This window comes from Pteropus vampyrus, unplaced genomic scaffold, assembly GCF_000151845.1.
Source record: "Pteropus vampyrus isolate Shadow unplaced genomic scaffold, Pvam_2.0 Scaffold11, whole genome shotgun sequence".
NCBI classification, from domain to species: domain Eukaryota; kingdom Metazoa; phylum Chordata; class Mammalia; order Chiroptera; family Pteropodidae; genus Pteropus; species Pteropus vampyrus.
In genome coordinates this window covers 917,408-935,473 of record NW_011888792.1, presented here as the reverse complement: position 1 = coordinate 935,473, position 18,066 = coordinate 917,408, and the positions used below count along the sequence as shown (strand labels likewise).

General features: G+C 32.0%; 1 protein-coding gene across 9 annotated transcripts in view; it reads right to left on the bottom strand.

The window, feature by feature from the left end:
* PAPD4 (poly(A) RNA polymerase D4, non-canonical) overlaps window positions 1–18,066 on the bottom strand; it is a 48,636-nt gene that overhangs the window by 23,378 nt on the left and 7,192 nt on the right. For 7 of the 9 annotated variants that reach the window (XM_023522910.1, XM_023522906.1, XM_023522914.1 and 4 more), the window contains 5 exons: window positions 15,377–15,614; window positions 5,920–6,034; window positions 5,737–5,828; window positions 4,230–4,308; window positions 2,417–2,486 (listed from right to left, as the gene is read on the bottom strand). In XM_023522910.1, coding sequence (XP_023378678.1) covers window positions 2,417–2,486; window positions 4,230–4,308; window positions 5,737–5,828; window positions 5,920–6,034; window positions 15,377–15,614 — 594 coding nt within the window. The remainder of the gene's footprint in view (window positions 1–2,416; window positions 2,487–4,229; window positions 4,309–5,736; window positions 5,829–5,919; window positions 6,035–15,376; window positions 15,615–18,066) is intronic. The other 2 variants (XM_023522921.1, XM_011377379.2) reach the window with 1 other exon arrangement.

The window sequence follows — 18,066 nt, the reverse complement described above, 5'->3', positions numbered from 1 at the left end:
AAAATACTTCTTTGAAAGTAAAAGATATGAAATTCACAATTTAAAAAAATTAGGCAATAATGATGAGATCTAAAAAAATAGCTAAATTCAAAATAATAGGAAAGATTAATGTGTAAGCAGTGAACCCATATATTATCAGGTCTAACTTTTTCTGAACAATGAGTTTTTCTATGAAAACACTGCCTAAAATAAAAACTTTACAAATATCCTTTCTACAGCTTTTAATACAAAATCTTGAAATTTATCATTTCAGATTTTCTTTTTGGGGGGAAAGAAATCCTATGATCTTTCAACTATCCACACAAATTAATAAAAACAGATAGTAGTATTAACACTTCAGATATCATACATATTTGGCTTTGGGAAACATATGGTAACAATGGAGTTATGTTCTTTAATTGTGTTTGTGCAAGTCTAACACTGAAACCAGTTTTCACTTCCCATATATAAATCTAAACAGAGAGGAAAACTAGTCTGCAATTAAAAACTTTTCCAAAAATATGAATTTGGAGCTTTAAAAATATCCACATTGCTTGCTTCAAAATCTACTTCTGGAAATACTAAAGTAATCCTTCATATAAAAAGAATTTTATGCATAACATGCTTATTCTAACAGGGAACTGGGTAAGCTAAATGATGATATCCACTCAGTGAAATACTGTAAAGCCATTAAAAATGAAACCAGAAAATATTCAATGACACAAGCAAGTGTTCATGAATAAAGACGTATGATCTCAATTTTAATTTTAAAAACTCTTATGCACTCAAATGCATAGAAAAGGGACTGAAAGGTTTATACCAAAACATTAATATCGGTTATCTATGGGTGTTAGAAATGTATTTTTTTTTTAATGGTTTATATAGAGAAGAATTATGGAATTTATAAAGAATACTTAACAATTAAAAAAGCTTCTATAAAAATATTAAACAGAAATATAAAATTGTTTCTATAACTACAAACATATTTAAGAAATAATTATAATTAGCTAACAGTTTTATTTATGTTTGTTTTTTTCCCCTATATTTTTATGTTTTAGAAGATTCTACCTTTATTTACTTGGTAAAAAATTCAATAAATATTTACAGATTGGATGGATGTTTGGATAAATGGAAGGGAAGATCTGAGCCAGGAATATCTAAAGTTTCCTTTAAAATATATGTATTATATATATATTCAGTCAATTCTGATTATTCACAGTAGTTACATTCTATAAAGTCACTGCAAACACTGAATTAGTGAATACTAAACCACTGCTTCTAGGAAAAGCAAAGAGTTAGGTTTCTACAAGCCTCTAGTCACAACATTTTCATCAACCAATCCATATGTAACTTTGTTTTATGTGTGTTTCTGTTTAAAGACATCTCATTTAATACACTGTTGATTAACAGTAGATGAGTGAACTCATAGCCAAGAACACTGTAACTCATGCCTGAACAAAGCATATCTAACAAACATATTTCTCCCATAAAGTACATCACAACTTCATATACAGAAACACTAGATAGTACCTCAGCACTACGCTTGGGGACGATTTTAAACAGCAAAATCACCAAAAAGCACAAAAATGTAAAAAAGCATGGTACTAACTAGACTAAAAAGGACGACTAGTTACAGTGTAAAAGCTGAAACAGAAGGCAGACTGTCACATTGTTTAACCTCAGCTGGGAACATTCACCTTGGGTGACTCAAAATTTTCCCTACTCTGCACATGTCTAAAAATGACCACAGAAGTGTTTCAAGTATTAATTTGGGGGGGGAAGAGGACTGGGGAGGTATTACAACGTAAATTCACCAAATAAGCAAATTCAAAATTACCAAATCCATGAATAATGAGGATCAGCTGTGTATGTATTTATACATATTTCAGTATCATTTTTATAAAACTGGGCTAGTAAAACCTGATTTATCACAACTGTATTTTTTTAGAAAACAACAAATCTTTTTTTTTTAACCAAGGAAACACTCAAGACCTAAATATTTACATTTTATATTCAAATAGTATATAAAAGATTCTAATTCAAATATCTAAGAAATTCAGAACACAAGCTAGTAGAATAGATATACAAAAACTCTCTGATACATGACATTTCATCAATTATGATATATTAAGAATTTATTCATTACATTTCCAAAAGGCAAGAGATCATTTAAAAATCTGAAATATAAATATATATTCTTTAAATTGGATAGTCTCAAATATTCAAAATGTCAGGCAGAATAACAAAGTACAGTTAAGCATGTTTAACTGAAGAACTGCTCAATTTTTAAAAATTATTTCAAAGACCAATTCAAGTGATTTCTAAAAACTGATGAAAATAAACTATTATAGCACACATTTCTTAATTATCTACCTCAAAAAAATATCTAAAAATGATCTAAATCAACTGAAAAAAAAAGAATTCAATAATTTTTTACCTGACTTTATCCCTGAACTTCACAATTGGCACTTTTGCTCGAATCAGCTGAGGTCTCTCAATGTAGCCAGCTGAAGAATAAAAGATACTGTGAATATCTATGATGTTTCTCAAATTCATAGTGTACCGATGCATATTTTTTAAAAAACAGTATTTTACAAAGCTAAAATCATTTAAGAAAACACTGTCTTTGAGAAAGAAAGTAAAGAAAGGACATTATCGAATTCTTTTAACACTGGAACTTCCAACACATTTAGAGGGCTTTATATCTAATAACATTTTTAAAGAAGTTCATCAGAGCATTATAAACACAAAAAAATATCTAGGCTAGCAGCAAGGGGATAGCTAAATTCTGGTATAGCACATTTCAGGGTATTATGGCAGCTACAGAAATCATATTTTTAAAGAGTCTTAACTGTGAAAATGCTTACAACATGAGACAGTGATACATTCAAATAAGAATGATCTCTAAGAAGAATAAAAAATACATATTTTTTATTCCATCAACTTTAAGAAAATTTTTTCTGAGTTGAAAGTAATACCTGTTCATTGTAGAAAATTAGGAAAATACAGAAATGTATTTAAAAAACTCTGGAAACTTCTTAAGGAAGCAATTTCCTAATGTTTTAACTAAAGAAAAACGTAATACCAGATTTAAAGACCAAAAATTTTCAGTATTACTGCTTTACCACCAAAATCGTAAAATAAATCAAGCTTCAAATGGAATTTATGTACAAGAATTCAATGAGGGTTAGTGAAAAATAAGATTAGGAGCTGAAAGTTTCAAGTTCCAAGTACAAGTTCAGACACCAGCAGAGAAACTATACTCCAGGAAGTTACTGAACCCATGGATCACCAGTCTCAGCTAGTAAAAACCCAAAAACCAAAACCAAACAAACAAACAAAAAAAACCCCATTTCATTTGAATTAGATGACTTCTAATGTCTCTTCTATTTTTAATAGTTTATAAATCTAATAATAGCTATTAAAAATCCACTTAAGGTATGAATTACTCCTTTATTTTGTAGATATGAAAACCTAAGTCCACTGAAATAAATCATTTATTTCTCTCCTACAATAGATATAAGTTGTTCAAGGGAAACTTATAATTTCACTTTGTATTTTCCAGCTCAAAGTCTGACACATAAGGAGTATCTGTTAAACAAATGCGTAAATGTCTTTCCAACATCACACAGTTAGTGTGACTTCAACTTTCCACAATGTTCTGTGGAAGTTTAAAATAAATTAATTGAGATGGCTTAACATGTGGATTAAAATCTGCTTAGTTAGCTTATTCAAAGAATAAAATTTTACAATAAAATTTCCTGTCAACAATTTTGCTTTCTGGTGGAGTAATTCATTTGGGCTTTATGTTCAGTGATCGTATTTTTAAAATTTGATGTCATAAATTGCATGTCATTGCAAAACAGATGAAATTGTTTCTTCCTCACCCGAATAAGGCTTTAACTCTATTCCCCTTTGGCTTTTCAGATACTTTGCATTACTGCTATTTATATTCATGCCTTTGCTTCCCTAACTGTCTACAATCTTTTGAGAAAAAGAACTGAAGCTTATGTATCTTTGAATTTTCTACTGCGTTCCGTGTGATATCTTGCACGTAAACTCAATAAAGAATTGTTGAAGATATGGTTACTCTTCTTAATCAAAACTTAAATTCATTTGGAAAAAAGGATCCACATTATAACTATCCTGACCAGAAAATAAACAATTCTTACCAGAAATAAAGTGAGAGAGACATTTTAAATAAATAGTTATGTCAGATGACATATGAACTTGAGGCATATCAGACTTACAAAGTCTAGTACAGAAGTGTTTATGGACTAAGGTGAGTATATGCCGTGCTTCAGTCTTCTGATTTACCTGAAAAAAACACTGAAAAGTTAAAAATAAAGTGTTTTTTCATTATCTTTCTAAACTTAAGTGTTTTATTTTCTTATGTATCTCAAAGAGAAAACATACAAAGTATACTTTTCTTTGGAGTTATTTTTCAATATATACTAAATTACATCATAGAAAAAGTCAACCTTTATGCCATCTTTCACATCAACATTTCTAAATCAATTTCTGATTTTAAACTTAAAGCACAATTTTAAAAGAAATATTGAAACAGCCATGTTATTTTTTTCCTTCAGTATAAACGTACAAAAAGCAATGTTCTCCAAGAAAAATAAAAAGAATTTTTACTTTCTGTAACATTTTTTATTTCCCCATCTAGAATGTGAGCTTCTTAAGGATAAGGTTCAAATCTATGGTGTCTCGGTATGAGTATAAATTCTGACAACATGATTTAAATTTGTGAACAAAACTGAAAGATTAGCAGGAGGTGCCTGAGTATGGTCTAATTGCATGAGAGAAAGTTTTAATTAAAACTCTAGTATTCTCCACTATGTTTATTATTACTGAGGTTTTTTTGTTGTTGGGTGTTTTCGCTTTTCCTTTTTATGATTTCAAAGCCTAGAAAAATAACAAGTTTCCTGGAATAAATCCCTTTCTGATTTGCAGTAAATAGAAGCCAATTTTGTTAGTGGAATAATTGGAATGGTAAAAATATATATTACCATTCAATAAATTTTATTTATATTTTTTAAAGATTTGGACAATAAGGCATATTAAAATTATACTGAAATTAATTTATTCTTTGGTAATTCAGAAGAGACCTCAGCATATTAAAGAGGCTGTTTCAGGTCAGCTTAATGAATACTAATTACTGTGATATTAAAAATATACAAGAGTATCAGCTAACAGGAAATTCAAATAAACATAATACTCAATAATAAAATTTGGTTGCTAAAAAAAAAAAGAAAAAACAAAGCCAAAATATCAGAAGAAATATATCACAGTAGTCTTATTTTAAATTTCAGTGGTCTCTCTTCTTGTATTCTAAAATAAGAACTCCAAACGCCATAGCATTTCGAAGGGGAAAAAAAAAAGATTAAAAATAGAATCACTGAAAATTCAAATGGAAAGGAAATATACCAAGAAAATAACACTGACACATGCTCTTTTTCTTTGCTGCCCCCTGGTAACATATTAACCCAATGACTGTGCAAAATAGAGGCAGAGCTCTTTAAAAACACAGTGAAGCCATCTCACTTTAACAACTTAGAAATAAATTAAGCTAAAATTACTGTTATGCTTAATGCACACGCCTTAAAAGAAAAATAAGTATTTCCTGGCTTTCCTTTAATCCAAAGAAGTAATTACAACGGAACAAGTTCTTTTCCTCAAAGACTTTTATATGACATTTCTTAAATACCTTAACACAAGAAATACACTTGGAATAAATGTTTCATTACTTACTGGTTCCTCTTTAACAACGAGGCATAAGTCACCATCACTGCTCCGGGTACCAAATCCATTTAAAGAGGACCCAACCAAGAAAAGTCTGCTTTCTAGAAAAACAGGAGAGAATTATAAGGTATTATTTAAAATTTAAAACAGGAATTCACATACATAATTAGCATGAAAAACAGAGAAACATACGTGGAAATAACAGCTGAATTTCTCTCTGCAGTTGTGTTCGACAGAGTTCTTTCTTCTTTAAATCGCTTACTTGCTGTTGACATGCTTCAAATAACTCCAGTACCTGCTGACTTAACTTGAATTCACCACAAAAGAAAGTAAAAATTTTGTTCAGAAATGTAAAAGTAACAAAGTGAGAAGTGTATAACAATACTACTAGCAGTATTTAAAAAATACTTATTATCTCCTTAATGCTTTCTAACCAAAAGTACTCACTCAAGTAACAATAGGTACTCAGTTAAGTCAAAAAGTTACTTTTACAAAGTAGAGTATCACTGACAGGTCACAGAAAAGTTTAGTCACAGATAATTCATAATGAGTATAATCCATGGGTCAACAAACTGCAACATTCAGTTGCTGCCTGTTTTGGGATGGTACATAAGCTAAAAATGGTTTTATATTTTTAAAGTGTTATAAAACAAACAAATATATGTGACAGAAACCATATAAAAGTGTCAAAGTCTAAAATATTTACTATCTGTCCCTTTAAAGAAGAAGTTTGCCCAATCCCTGGTATTCATACCAAATATAACAGACTTTACAAGAAAAATCCCTCATCATCCATGCTCATGTAAACCACCCTCTTCTTCATTCTTCCAAGATCGCCTTGAGCTCTACAGTACAAAATACTGAAAGTTATGAATGAAATGATATGACACTTCTTCCCTGTTTATCTTACCTAACTGGTTCACACTTTCCCCTCCAACCCAACTCTTGCCATCACCATAGGTGATTTTCTTATCCATAATGAGCTACATATCACAATGTACTCCCATGACTTCTGAACTACTTTTACTCCAATATATTTCATCAGTGTTACACTCCCATAGCCACATGTGGTCTTTGAAGTAAAAGAGAACTCTCTGGCTCTGAAATTTTAAATTCTAATATACTATCTTGGCTTTGATCTCTTGTCTAATTTTTTCTTACTCCCCTCATACCTGCTCTAGAACCACACAGACCTGGATCCCTTGAATCCTCTCTTTTCTCCCAACCCACCAGCATCTTAATAGCATGATTTCCTTCCCTAACCAATCTATATCCCACAACACAACCCCTGAGCCACTCTCTTTTATCATATCTTAATAACATTATCCTCTTGTCATGCTCTAACACGGGTCCTGCAAAATCCTAATCTTAGATCAATACAACCACCTTCTCTGCTCTTACATCTGAGTTGCTAAGATGTGAAACTGAAAAAAAAATTAAGAATCACAAAATTGGTGCCTTTCCAAATTATAGTTTAAGGACTAGCCTAAGGTTGGCCCGTAGTGTCACTCAGTAATTACTTTCATGTCTCTGGGTTAAATATTGCTCTTATTTTTCACCATCACCATTCCAAAATCTTTACTACTTTCCTCAAGCCTCCTATACTTACCTTACTTTCTTTAGCAGATAACTTCATACTAAAGTTTACTAAGAAAATTGAGGATACCAAATGTGACATTCCTCGGCTTCCTACCCAAAAACTTGTAAAGTAATGCATCTGAATGAAATCTCATCTCTTTACCTCTCCTGTCAGACAAACTGTCCTTTTCCCCCGTTCAAAGCTAATCCCACTTACCAATACTTTTGTATCCAAGCCTTCTTATCATCTCCAGGACACAAATACCCGTACCAGTTTTGGGGTCTCTCTTTTGCATTTTAAAACTCTCCCTTTCTAGGCTTTCCCTGGAGTCTATTTCAAGGCACAAGTCAAACATTTTCTTTTACCGTACTTAGAATACTCAGTTTAAGAATATTAAGGCAGCCTGGGAAACATGGCAATTCTTTTAAAAGAAACATAATTTTCAAATATCTCTGAATAACACTCCCCCACAAAAGACAAAGCAACTAGGAAAATAAAACAAACAGATCAAACCAAAACAAAATAAAACATGGCCAACAAATTAACTACGTATCACTCATGAACCCCAAAATATGAGCAGTTGGAACCAAACACAATAGCAGCAACACTCACATGGTACCAGAAACATTAAGAGGAAGAAAAGTAAAAGGACTTTGGACACCCCTAAAGGGAAAACATCAAAAATCAAATTGCCTATAGGTACCACCCCCTTTCTCAAACTGAAGGGTCCAATTTGGTGTGGAACACCAACTAAAACTGGGAGTTCACAGACTACTACCCAACGGTAAATCCAAGAGGAACACAGAAAAATTAGAACTCTCAAAACTAGTTAAAGCTTTCTTCTAAGTCAAAGCAATACACTAAGCAGAAACTGCCAAGAGAACTCAACACTAAGCAGTACAGAGCCATTAGAAGCAAAGGAAACAGGTCTAGAACAAGAAAGATTCAGACTTCCAGGGAGCATATGAAAATGTCTGGAAACTTTTTTGGTTATCATAATTGGGGAAGTGGGGGGTACCACAGAGTGGTCACTGCCATCTAGTAGGTAGAAGCCAAGATACCACTAAACATCCTACAATGCCCAGGACAATTGCCCACAGCAAAGATTATCTGACCCAAAAAGCCAACATTGCAGAAGGTGAAAAACCCTGGTCTAGATAAAAGGGAAGTAGAAGAGACAAGGTCTGAGAAACTGTATTTCTGAACACTGCATAATAACGGAAGATTCCTAGAGCCACATACTATAAAAGCTAGCCTGCCCAACCTTCCTCATCCAAAAGTAGTATGGAAAAAGTCATCTCAGTTAAACACAAATAACAGAAAAGAATTAGAATCTCATAAAGAGAGGTGAGAATAGAAGAACAAAAATTATTTGAAAGAATAATACCTAAAAGGGATTCTAGCCATCCCTACACAAAGTTTTTAGAAGAAAACTAATAGAGTAACATTCCTATAGATAATAAAAGCACACCAGAAAGACATGTCCACAAATCTAGTGAAAAGTTTAACATAATATATCAAACCAAGGTTTTTTCTCTTATGTTCTGGTTTTCCAAAAAGATAATTAACTACAAAGCATATATACTAGTACTAGCAAAAAAATGGAAATTTATATTTTAAAAATTACCAGTAACAGCAAAAAACACAAAATACATATATATATTTAACAAAAGATATGCAGGACCTATATACTGAAAATTACTAAATACTGAGAGAAATTAAATACCTAAATAAATGGAGAGATATACCATGTTTCTGGATCAGAAAACTGTTAATATGTCAACTCAATTGATTCTGTAGATCAATTTCAAGAGAGTTGACATCTTAACACCCATCAAAATTATTTTTCTTTTCCAATCAAAAGCCCAGCAGTCTTGTTTCTAGAAATTGAGAATAATTTAAAATTTTACTTGGAAAGGCCAAAGACCAGGAATAGTCAAGAAAAAGAAAAAAGTTGGAGCATTTACAGCTACAGTAATCAAGATGGCATGGCATTAGCAAAAGGAGATAAAGATAACAGTACAGAATACTGAAAGTTATGAATGAAATGATATGACACCTGGAATTGGCTTCAAACTCATGAGGAAAATATAGATGAAATAAGATTGCTGTATATTGGTTAATTGTTAAAGCTTAGTGAAATGAGGATTTATACTATATTTTTAGACATATGATATTTTCAATAAAAAGCTTTAAAAAAAAGTTCCCACATTTATAAACAATTTGAAAAAGGTTACCAATAAAAGTGGTTAATATAAAATTTTAAATGACAATTGAATGATTAAGTTTTATTCACTCAGTCAGGTTGGCAAACTATGGCCTGGAGGCCAAATACTGCTTCTGAGGGGTTTTGTAGGATTGGCAAGCTAAAACGAATTTTACATTTTAGCAATGTTTAAAGAAAAGAAAAAAGGATATGTAACAGAGGCCCCATGCAGCCCCACATACCTAAAATATTTACTATTTAGCCCTGTATAGAAAAAGAAATAAAAGTGATCTCAAGGAGATACTGCACTCCCTGCATTATTCACAGTAACCAAGATATAGAAATAACCTAAATGTCCATCAATAGATGAAAAGATAAAGAAAATGTGGTGTGTAAACATAAATAATAAAATATTATTTGGCCTTAAAATAGAAGAAAATTCTGCCATTTGCAGCGTGGATGAACCAGGAAGACGTTATGCTAAATGAAATAAGCTAATCACAGAAAGACAAATCAGCATAATCTCACTGATATGTACAATCTAAAAAAGTCAAATTTATAGTAGCATAGAGCAGAATGGTGGTGGTTATCAGTGGCTGGGGGAGGGGAAAATAGGGAGTAAGTTCTGGAAATGTAATACTCAGTACAGTGACTACAGTTAATAATAATGTTATATACTTAAAATTTGTTGAGAAAGATTTCAAGTGTTCTCTCCACAAAAAAATATGGTAACTGTGAAGTGATGAATATATTAATTAGCTTGATTATGGTAATCACACAATGTATATATCTATATCAAAATATCACATTGTACAATTAAATATATATAATTATTTTTGTTACTCATCTCTCAAACCCTAAAAATAAGACTGGTAGGCGATGTGGGTATATATATTTTTTAAGTATTTGAAATTCAGTGAGCTAATGCTTTGTAAATATTTTATCCCTTTTTTCAATTTGTTCTTTGTTTTCAAATAAAGTGAAATACTGAAATTAAAAAAATAAAATTTTAAGATAGAACCTCCAAGAGATCTATAAGATAACTGTCCCGAAACTATTCCTCTAAGGGTGCCAAAAGGCTCCAAAAATGTGTTCCTTTCCAAAATTAAATATTACACTAGAAATCTTAAATAATTCATTCACAATCATCTTTTCATTTCACAAGTACCAAGAAATCCTCAGCCTAACTTCATCTCAACTCAAAATTCAAAATCAATTACTTTGATTCACTTAATATCTCCAAATAAACCAGGATGCCCAGAACTATATATTCACCTAAAAGCTAGAGTGAAATAAAACTAAGATTTTCACTTAAACAATTCTGTTTGTTAATGTAGCAACTTGAAAAACAGACAAACGATTTTAAAAGGGAGGAAACAATTTAAACTCAGAGGGTACTCATTTTTGAAAATTTAATTTTTTAGGTTTCAAAACAGAATATGAATTTTCAAAGTAATTAAAATTTCTAATAAAATCTTTCCCTGGAGTTGACTGAATCAGCTAACTGATTTATTAATAATAGTAAATTCATTATTATCAATCTTGAGTGAGCTCTCTGCACTAGTGAATACTGCTACAAACTTTTTCCACTGTTTTTCTGCTTACCCTGATTTCCTATACCCAGTAAATGCTATTTCAAACGTTCTCCACTATTCTCCAACCTCAGATATCCCACTTCATCCTCTCCACTCTCAACATATGACCTTGCATAGTAATTCAGAGAGAAGACAGGAAGAATCCACTCAACTATGGAAACTCCATTAACTTCTCCATACCATTGTCTACGAACTTCCTCATATCTATATCTATCCTCTCCTATTTTCCAGTTCCAAAAAGCTTTTCTCTTACCTAAAGCCAGTCACTGCTATAGGCAGGACACATGCCCTTTCCATCTTCTAAGGAATCTCATTCATGACTATTTTCTTTCCAGTGTAATCAATCTCTCTACTGAATCTTTACCGTGAACATGTGGCTAAAGTTTACTCCACCTTAAAAAAACAAAACAAAATAAAACCTTTGTTCCAATGTCCCACCTTTAGCTCCTCCCCTTCATAACCAAGCTTCCCCCAAACAGCTGTATATACTCTTAATTTCCATTTGTTTTCTCATTCTTTCCTCAGCGTATAACAGTCTTAGATCTAAGCTCTCTTCTCTCCCAGGACAATCATTTCTATACTCTTGCCTTCAATTACCATCTATACACCAATGATTACCAAAATATACATTCCTCATCAATACCTGGCCCCTGAATTCCAGGTCTATATATATTAAACTATCATCTCTAAATATCTAATTTGATGTTTCAAATGCACATTAAAAGTAACATATCCACAGACTCATGAGACCCCTGCTCATCCTCTAATTCCTTTATTAAACACATAAACACACACACACACAAATCTTCCTCCTCTTTCATTTCATTATGTCTCAGTGAATGGTAACACCATGCATCCAATTGCAGAAGCTAGAAACTTAGGCATAATCCTCAATGTCTCCTTCTCCATCTAACCCACTGGTTCTTAACCTGGGGCAATTCTGTCCCCTGAGTAACATTTGGCAATACTGGTAGACATTTTTGGTTGTCATAAGTGGGGATTTGTTGCCTCTAGCAGGCTGAAGCCAGGAATGCAGCTATACATCCTAGGATGTGCAGGACAATCCCTCCACACCAAAGGAAGTTGGTTCAAAATGTCAGCAGTTCAGAGACTTAGAAGACCTAATCTAATTCAGCATCGAATCCTATCACATAGGATTCCACCTCCCACATACAGCTTAAATCCACCAATTTCTCTTCATCTTAACTACCAGCACTTCATAATTCAAGGCACCATTACCTTTCACCTATAATACAATAACTTTCCTACATCCATACTTGTTCAATTTCATACAATGAACTCAGAATAACTTTAATTCATTTCTTTCTTGTTTACAAAACAAAAAACCCTGAATAGCTTACCACTGTTCTTAGACTGAAGACCAAACTGACATACACATCTCTGCATGATCTGTACCTCTCCCTACTCCTATCACATCTCAACCATTTTCCTCCTAATCAACCAAACTGTAATCATCTTGTACTCCTTCCAATTCTTCACATATTCCATGTTCCTTTCTTCATTAAGGACCTTCAAACATGTTGTTCCTTCTCTCTAAAGCATTCTCTCCATCCCCACCACTTTCACTAGTTAACTCCTACTATTCTTCAGATCTCAGCTCAAACACTACCTCCTCTAGACCGTCCCTCAAATATATTCTCTCGGTACTTTGTAATTTTCCTTCAGAGCACTTATACATATATTTTTTAAAACCTGCAACTTTGATTATTTTTAATGGCTCCCCTCACTCTACTGTATATACGTGGTAAAAAATACGTGTATTTAGCAAATAGTTAGCAGTCCGAAATATTTGTTGAATACTAAATAAATACAGAATCTAATCTACTCTAGGATTTTCAATTGCCGCTTTTACTACAGATGACTTCAGGATTCATCTCTCTGGCCTCAGCCTTGCTTCTGAAATACATATTGCCAGTTCAGCTACAACACATTTTTCTGCAATACCAATTAGCTTATTGACAATTGGTAAATAGGAGGATATCAATTTGTGGAACTGAAATTGTGAAATTATAACCTTCATGAGAGAAGAAAAAAACCCTCAGGATGGCCGCTGCACAAGATGAGACCCCTGAGAACTTCCTCCCACTGGTTTTTGCCTAATTGCTTTTCCTATCTCATATTAAGAAAAGAATGAGTCTTTTTAATAAATAGAGATATGACAACTAAACAAACAGCAAAAGAATGAAGTTGGACCTCTATTTCACACCACATATAAAAATTAACTCAAAACAGATCAAAGACTTAAATCTAAAAGCTACAACTATAAAACTCTTAGAATAACACATATGCATTAATCTTTGTGACCTTGGATTAGGCAACGGTTTCTTAGCTGTGAACCCCAAAAGCTCAAGCAACCAAAGAAAAACAGATAAATTGACCTCCATCAAAATGAAAAGCTTTTGTGCTTCAAAAGACACCATTAAGAAAGTAAAAAGACAAATGACAGAATGGAAGAATATATATGCAAATCATGTATCTGATAAGGGTCTAGTATTCAGAACATATAAAGAACTCTTACAACTCGACAATAAAAATAACTACCCCATTAAAAAATGGGCAGAGGCTCTGAATAGGCAGTTTTCCAAAGAAAATATACAAATGGCCAATAAGCAAATGAAAAGATGACCAGTATCATTAGTCATTAGGAAAATGCAAATCAAAAATCCCAATGAGATACCATTTCATACCCACTAGGATGGCTATAATCAAAAAAAAAAAAAAAAAGAAAAAGTGGAAAAACTAGAACATGCGTACATTGCTCGTGGGAATGTAAAATGGTACAGCCACTTTAGAAAACACTTCAGCAATTCCTCAAGAAGTTATAACATAACCCAGCAATTTCACTCCTAGGTATACCCCTAAGAGAAATCAAAACATGTCCATACAAAAACCAGTACACAGTTTTTTCATAGCAACATTATTCAGAATAGCTAAAATGTGGAAACAGACCCAAAGTCCATCGACTGAGAAATGCATAAACAAAATATGGCCTAACTATACAATGGAATATTATTCAGCTATAAAAAAGAATAAGGAACTGATACATGCTACAACATGGATGAACCTTAAAAACATGCCCAGTGAAAGAAGCAAGATGACATATTATATGGTTCCATTTACATGAAATGTCCAGAACAGGCAAATCCACAGAGATGAAAAATCGATTAGTGGTTGACAGTGGATAAGGGAGAGGTGGAGGAATGGGGAAGGGGCCACTATTGGGTATAAGGTTTCTTTTCGAGGTAATGAAAAATGTACTGGAATTAGATAGTGGTGATGGTTTCACAACTTTGTGAATATACTAAAAACCAATGAATCATACACTTTAAAAGAGTGAATTTTATGATACGATTTTATCTCAATTAAAGACAAAAAGGAAGCATAACTAGCAGCATAACTAAGGAAAGTAGAAACTGTTCTTTTTTTCATAATTTTCTGTAAACTTATTATGTTCTAGATCTATGCTGGTTGCTAGGAATCCAAGATGAATAAAACAAAGTCATTAATTACACTCTCTTTAGGCTCATTCACCTTAGCCTATAAACCATATTTCTCAAGAGTGAAACAGCTTTGAAAATGCAAAAACAGCAAATATAAGCCATAGACAATCCAGATATTTATATTATAAACTCTTCTAAATTACCTTAGATTTTTTTTGGTTTCACTAAATATGGGGAAGGGGAAAGAGATATGCTTCTAATACTGTTGTTAAATAACTCATTGTTCCCCGATGCTGCTATGTCACTTTTAAAAAACTATTATTTAAATTTCTTCACTTCATTTACTTGAAATATTTTTTACAGACAATGTTTTTGAAAAGTCTTTCTTGATCGTATCACTTTGAACGTTACTTTCCCAGTGATTCCTGGATTCTCTATTTTTGACATTCAAAAACCTCATGACAAACACAAATATCCCAAAAGAAAATGCTTTTTAACACTTTCTCACAATATCCATATGAAAACTTGTTTTTCTGTAATAAAAATAAGTAACAAGATAGTTCTCTAAGAAATCAAATGTTTTGGGCTCTAATCCCAGATTTTTATGAATCAGAGAATATCTGATTTCCTGATATGAAAGTTACACTTCCACAAAAGAACAGCTAACAAAAATCAAGAACACAAATTTAGAAAACTGTGTTGAACAGTACTTTAAACAATGCAAAAAAAGGCATGTTCTACTCAATTCAAGGCATTAGATATTTTTTGATACTTACAATACATAAACTAAAATCTACATTATTATTACCTTATCTTTGGCCTCAGGCAGTGTGATCTCTCTAGGTTCTAAAATTGGTAGTTCACGAAAAGGTGGAACACATCTGACTATATCTGGTACATAGTGTGTATGAAACAATGGCGGCATTGAGTATCTTCTTTCACCTGATAAAGGCACTATGTGGTTAACTATAGTTGGTTCTTGGTGGGGTGAATGGAAGCGCTGCCGTTTTCCATCAAGAGGAAGGTTTTTTTCATCGCTTAATCTCCTGAAAACAAGCAATATACCTTAGTGATTAAAGACACATAATTTTCTGGTAACAAACAGAAAATAATTAAAAATATGTAAATAACAGATGACAATACTGACTTAGTAAAGCCACATTATTAGCTCTATGTGAATCTTAAAATATTTATTTTCAGCACAAAAGATGTCTTAGAAAAACATTTTAAGAAAAATGAGTAGTAATAATGACTATTAAAAAAACCTATATATATATATACATTAGGGTTAGTCTCCAGCATTTGAACTACCCTAATATATCATCTCAGGAGTGAAAACTTTGTAGGAAAATTTCTATTTATAAAACCACTAACAATATAAGATCCAAACTCCAATGTAAGGAGAATAAAATTAAACGAAATGAGTGCTATATATATTTTTTTAAAAGGCTCTTTGAGTCCACCTATGATCTGGCTCATTAATAGAAAAGACCAAATTAAGAGATAGTTACTTTTTTAAAAAGCTATAAAGATATTGAACAAGTAAAGAAATTTGAAAATGAACCATATTCCAGATAACAGTATTGTATTACTGTTAAATTTCCTGGACATGATCAATATATTTTGGTTATATAAGACAATATCCTTGTGCTTAAGAGGTATGCACTTATGTACTTTGCGGTGAAGGGAAATGATGTCAACTATTTTCATATGGTTCAGAAAAAAATGTAGGGTTGGGAGAGAAAGAGACAGGAAAAAAAATCAATGTAGCAAACTTTAATTGAGGAATCTAAGCAAATGGAATATAGGTGTTCACTTAATAGTGAACAGGTGTACTATTTAAATTTCTCTAGAGGCTTAAAAATTTTCAAAATAAAAAGGGAAGGGGAAAATAATTAAAAAGTAATTATTCATTAGAAAAAAAATTTACTTCATTGAAATATTAAGTTGTTCATGTAGGTAATACTTCATGCCATAGAAAATGGTCCGATTCCTTTTAAGCTCTAAAATTCTACTGGTCATAGAAACCTGAAGGTTTTTATTATAATATTCCTTTGGGGTTATGCCAACTTCTCTCTCCTTGACAGACCCATGAATAACTGGAACTCTCACTCACAGATAAAAGTGAATAGTGTTAAAATCATTAAGAGTGTATTTAATATTTTTTAAACACAAAAGTAATTTAGAGTGTTATATGCTGTATATCTTCTACTGAGAACACCAATTTTAGTTTTTAAAATATGTATAACTACAAACTTAATGGAATATATTTTCATTCCTGATTCACAAATTGGCAATCAAGGCAATTTCCAAAAAAATAAAAATCGAAATAAAATCAGTATTTTTAGCATCATTATATAAACAATGACAACTTTGATGAGCAACTGACAGTGTTTCTAAGCATGGAATCTAGAGCCTAACTGCCTGAGTTTATATCCCAGCTATGCAACTTCTACCTGAATAATTAATTGCTTACCCTCTGTGTGCTTCAGCTTTCTCTTCAACCGAAGAGGGATAACAGTACCTATATCTCATGAAGTATAGTAAAACTTAATCAAATCATTATTTGTAATGTTCTTAGAATAATGCCTACTATGTAGTGAGGGACCAATAATCCTTAGCTAATATTATTTTTAATTGAACATAAAAGCTATAAAATGTTCACATAGGCTTTAAATAACAATATCTTTCAAATCCTGCCAAATCTTATTTTAATAATCACCTCTAAAGTTCTATTATAATTACTTTGTGATACATCAATTTCTTTTAATCAAATTGGTTAAAATTAATTGGCTCCTGACTCCTCTACAGAAAGCTTTATGTCATATAGGAATTTTCATTGTAATAATATTTATCATGAAACTTCACCTGTTTGAGATTTAGATAAACCAAATAGTAGTAAACTTTCCTAGAAAGGTGTTATGGGCTGAATTGTGTCCCCTAAACCCCAGGATCTCAAAATGTGACTGAATTTGGACATAGGGACTTTAAAGAAGTTAAAAGGAGGTAATTAGGGTGGGCCCTAATCCTATATGATTAGTGTCCTTAAAAGAAGAAATTAGAACACAGAAAACAGTCAAGGAAGGTGGCCATCTACAAGCTAAGGAGAGAAGCCTCAGAATAAACCAAAACTGACAACATCTTGATCTTGCACTTTTAGCCTCCAGAATTGCGAGAAAATACATTTTTGTGGTTTAAGCCACCCAGTCTGTGGTACTTTTTTATGGAAGCCATAGCAAACACAGGAAGCTATCTGATTTGGTTAAAAATCTCAAGTAAAAGTAGCTTTCTGAAGAAATATAACTTCGTTACCTCTAAAACTTGTAATGGCAAGAATAAATCGACAAAGTATCCCTAAAATTCTTTAAATACTACATAGCAGTTTTAAAATTCTGTAACAAAAATAGATAGATAGATACAGACAGACAGACAGAATAAATTTCTGTAACAGAATTAATCACACAGGTCCCCCCCAAAAAACAAAATTTAAGGAACAGT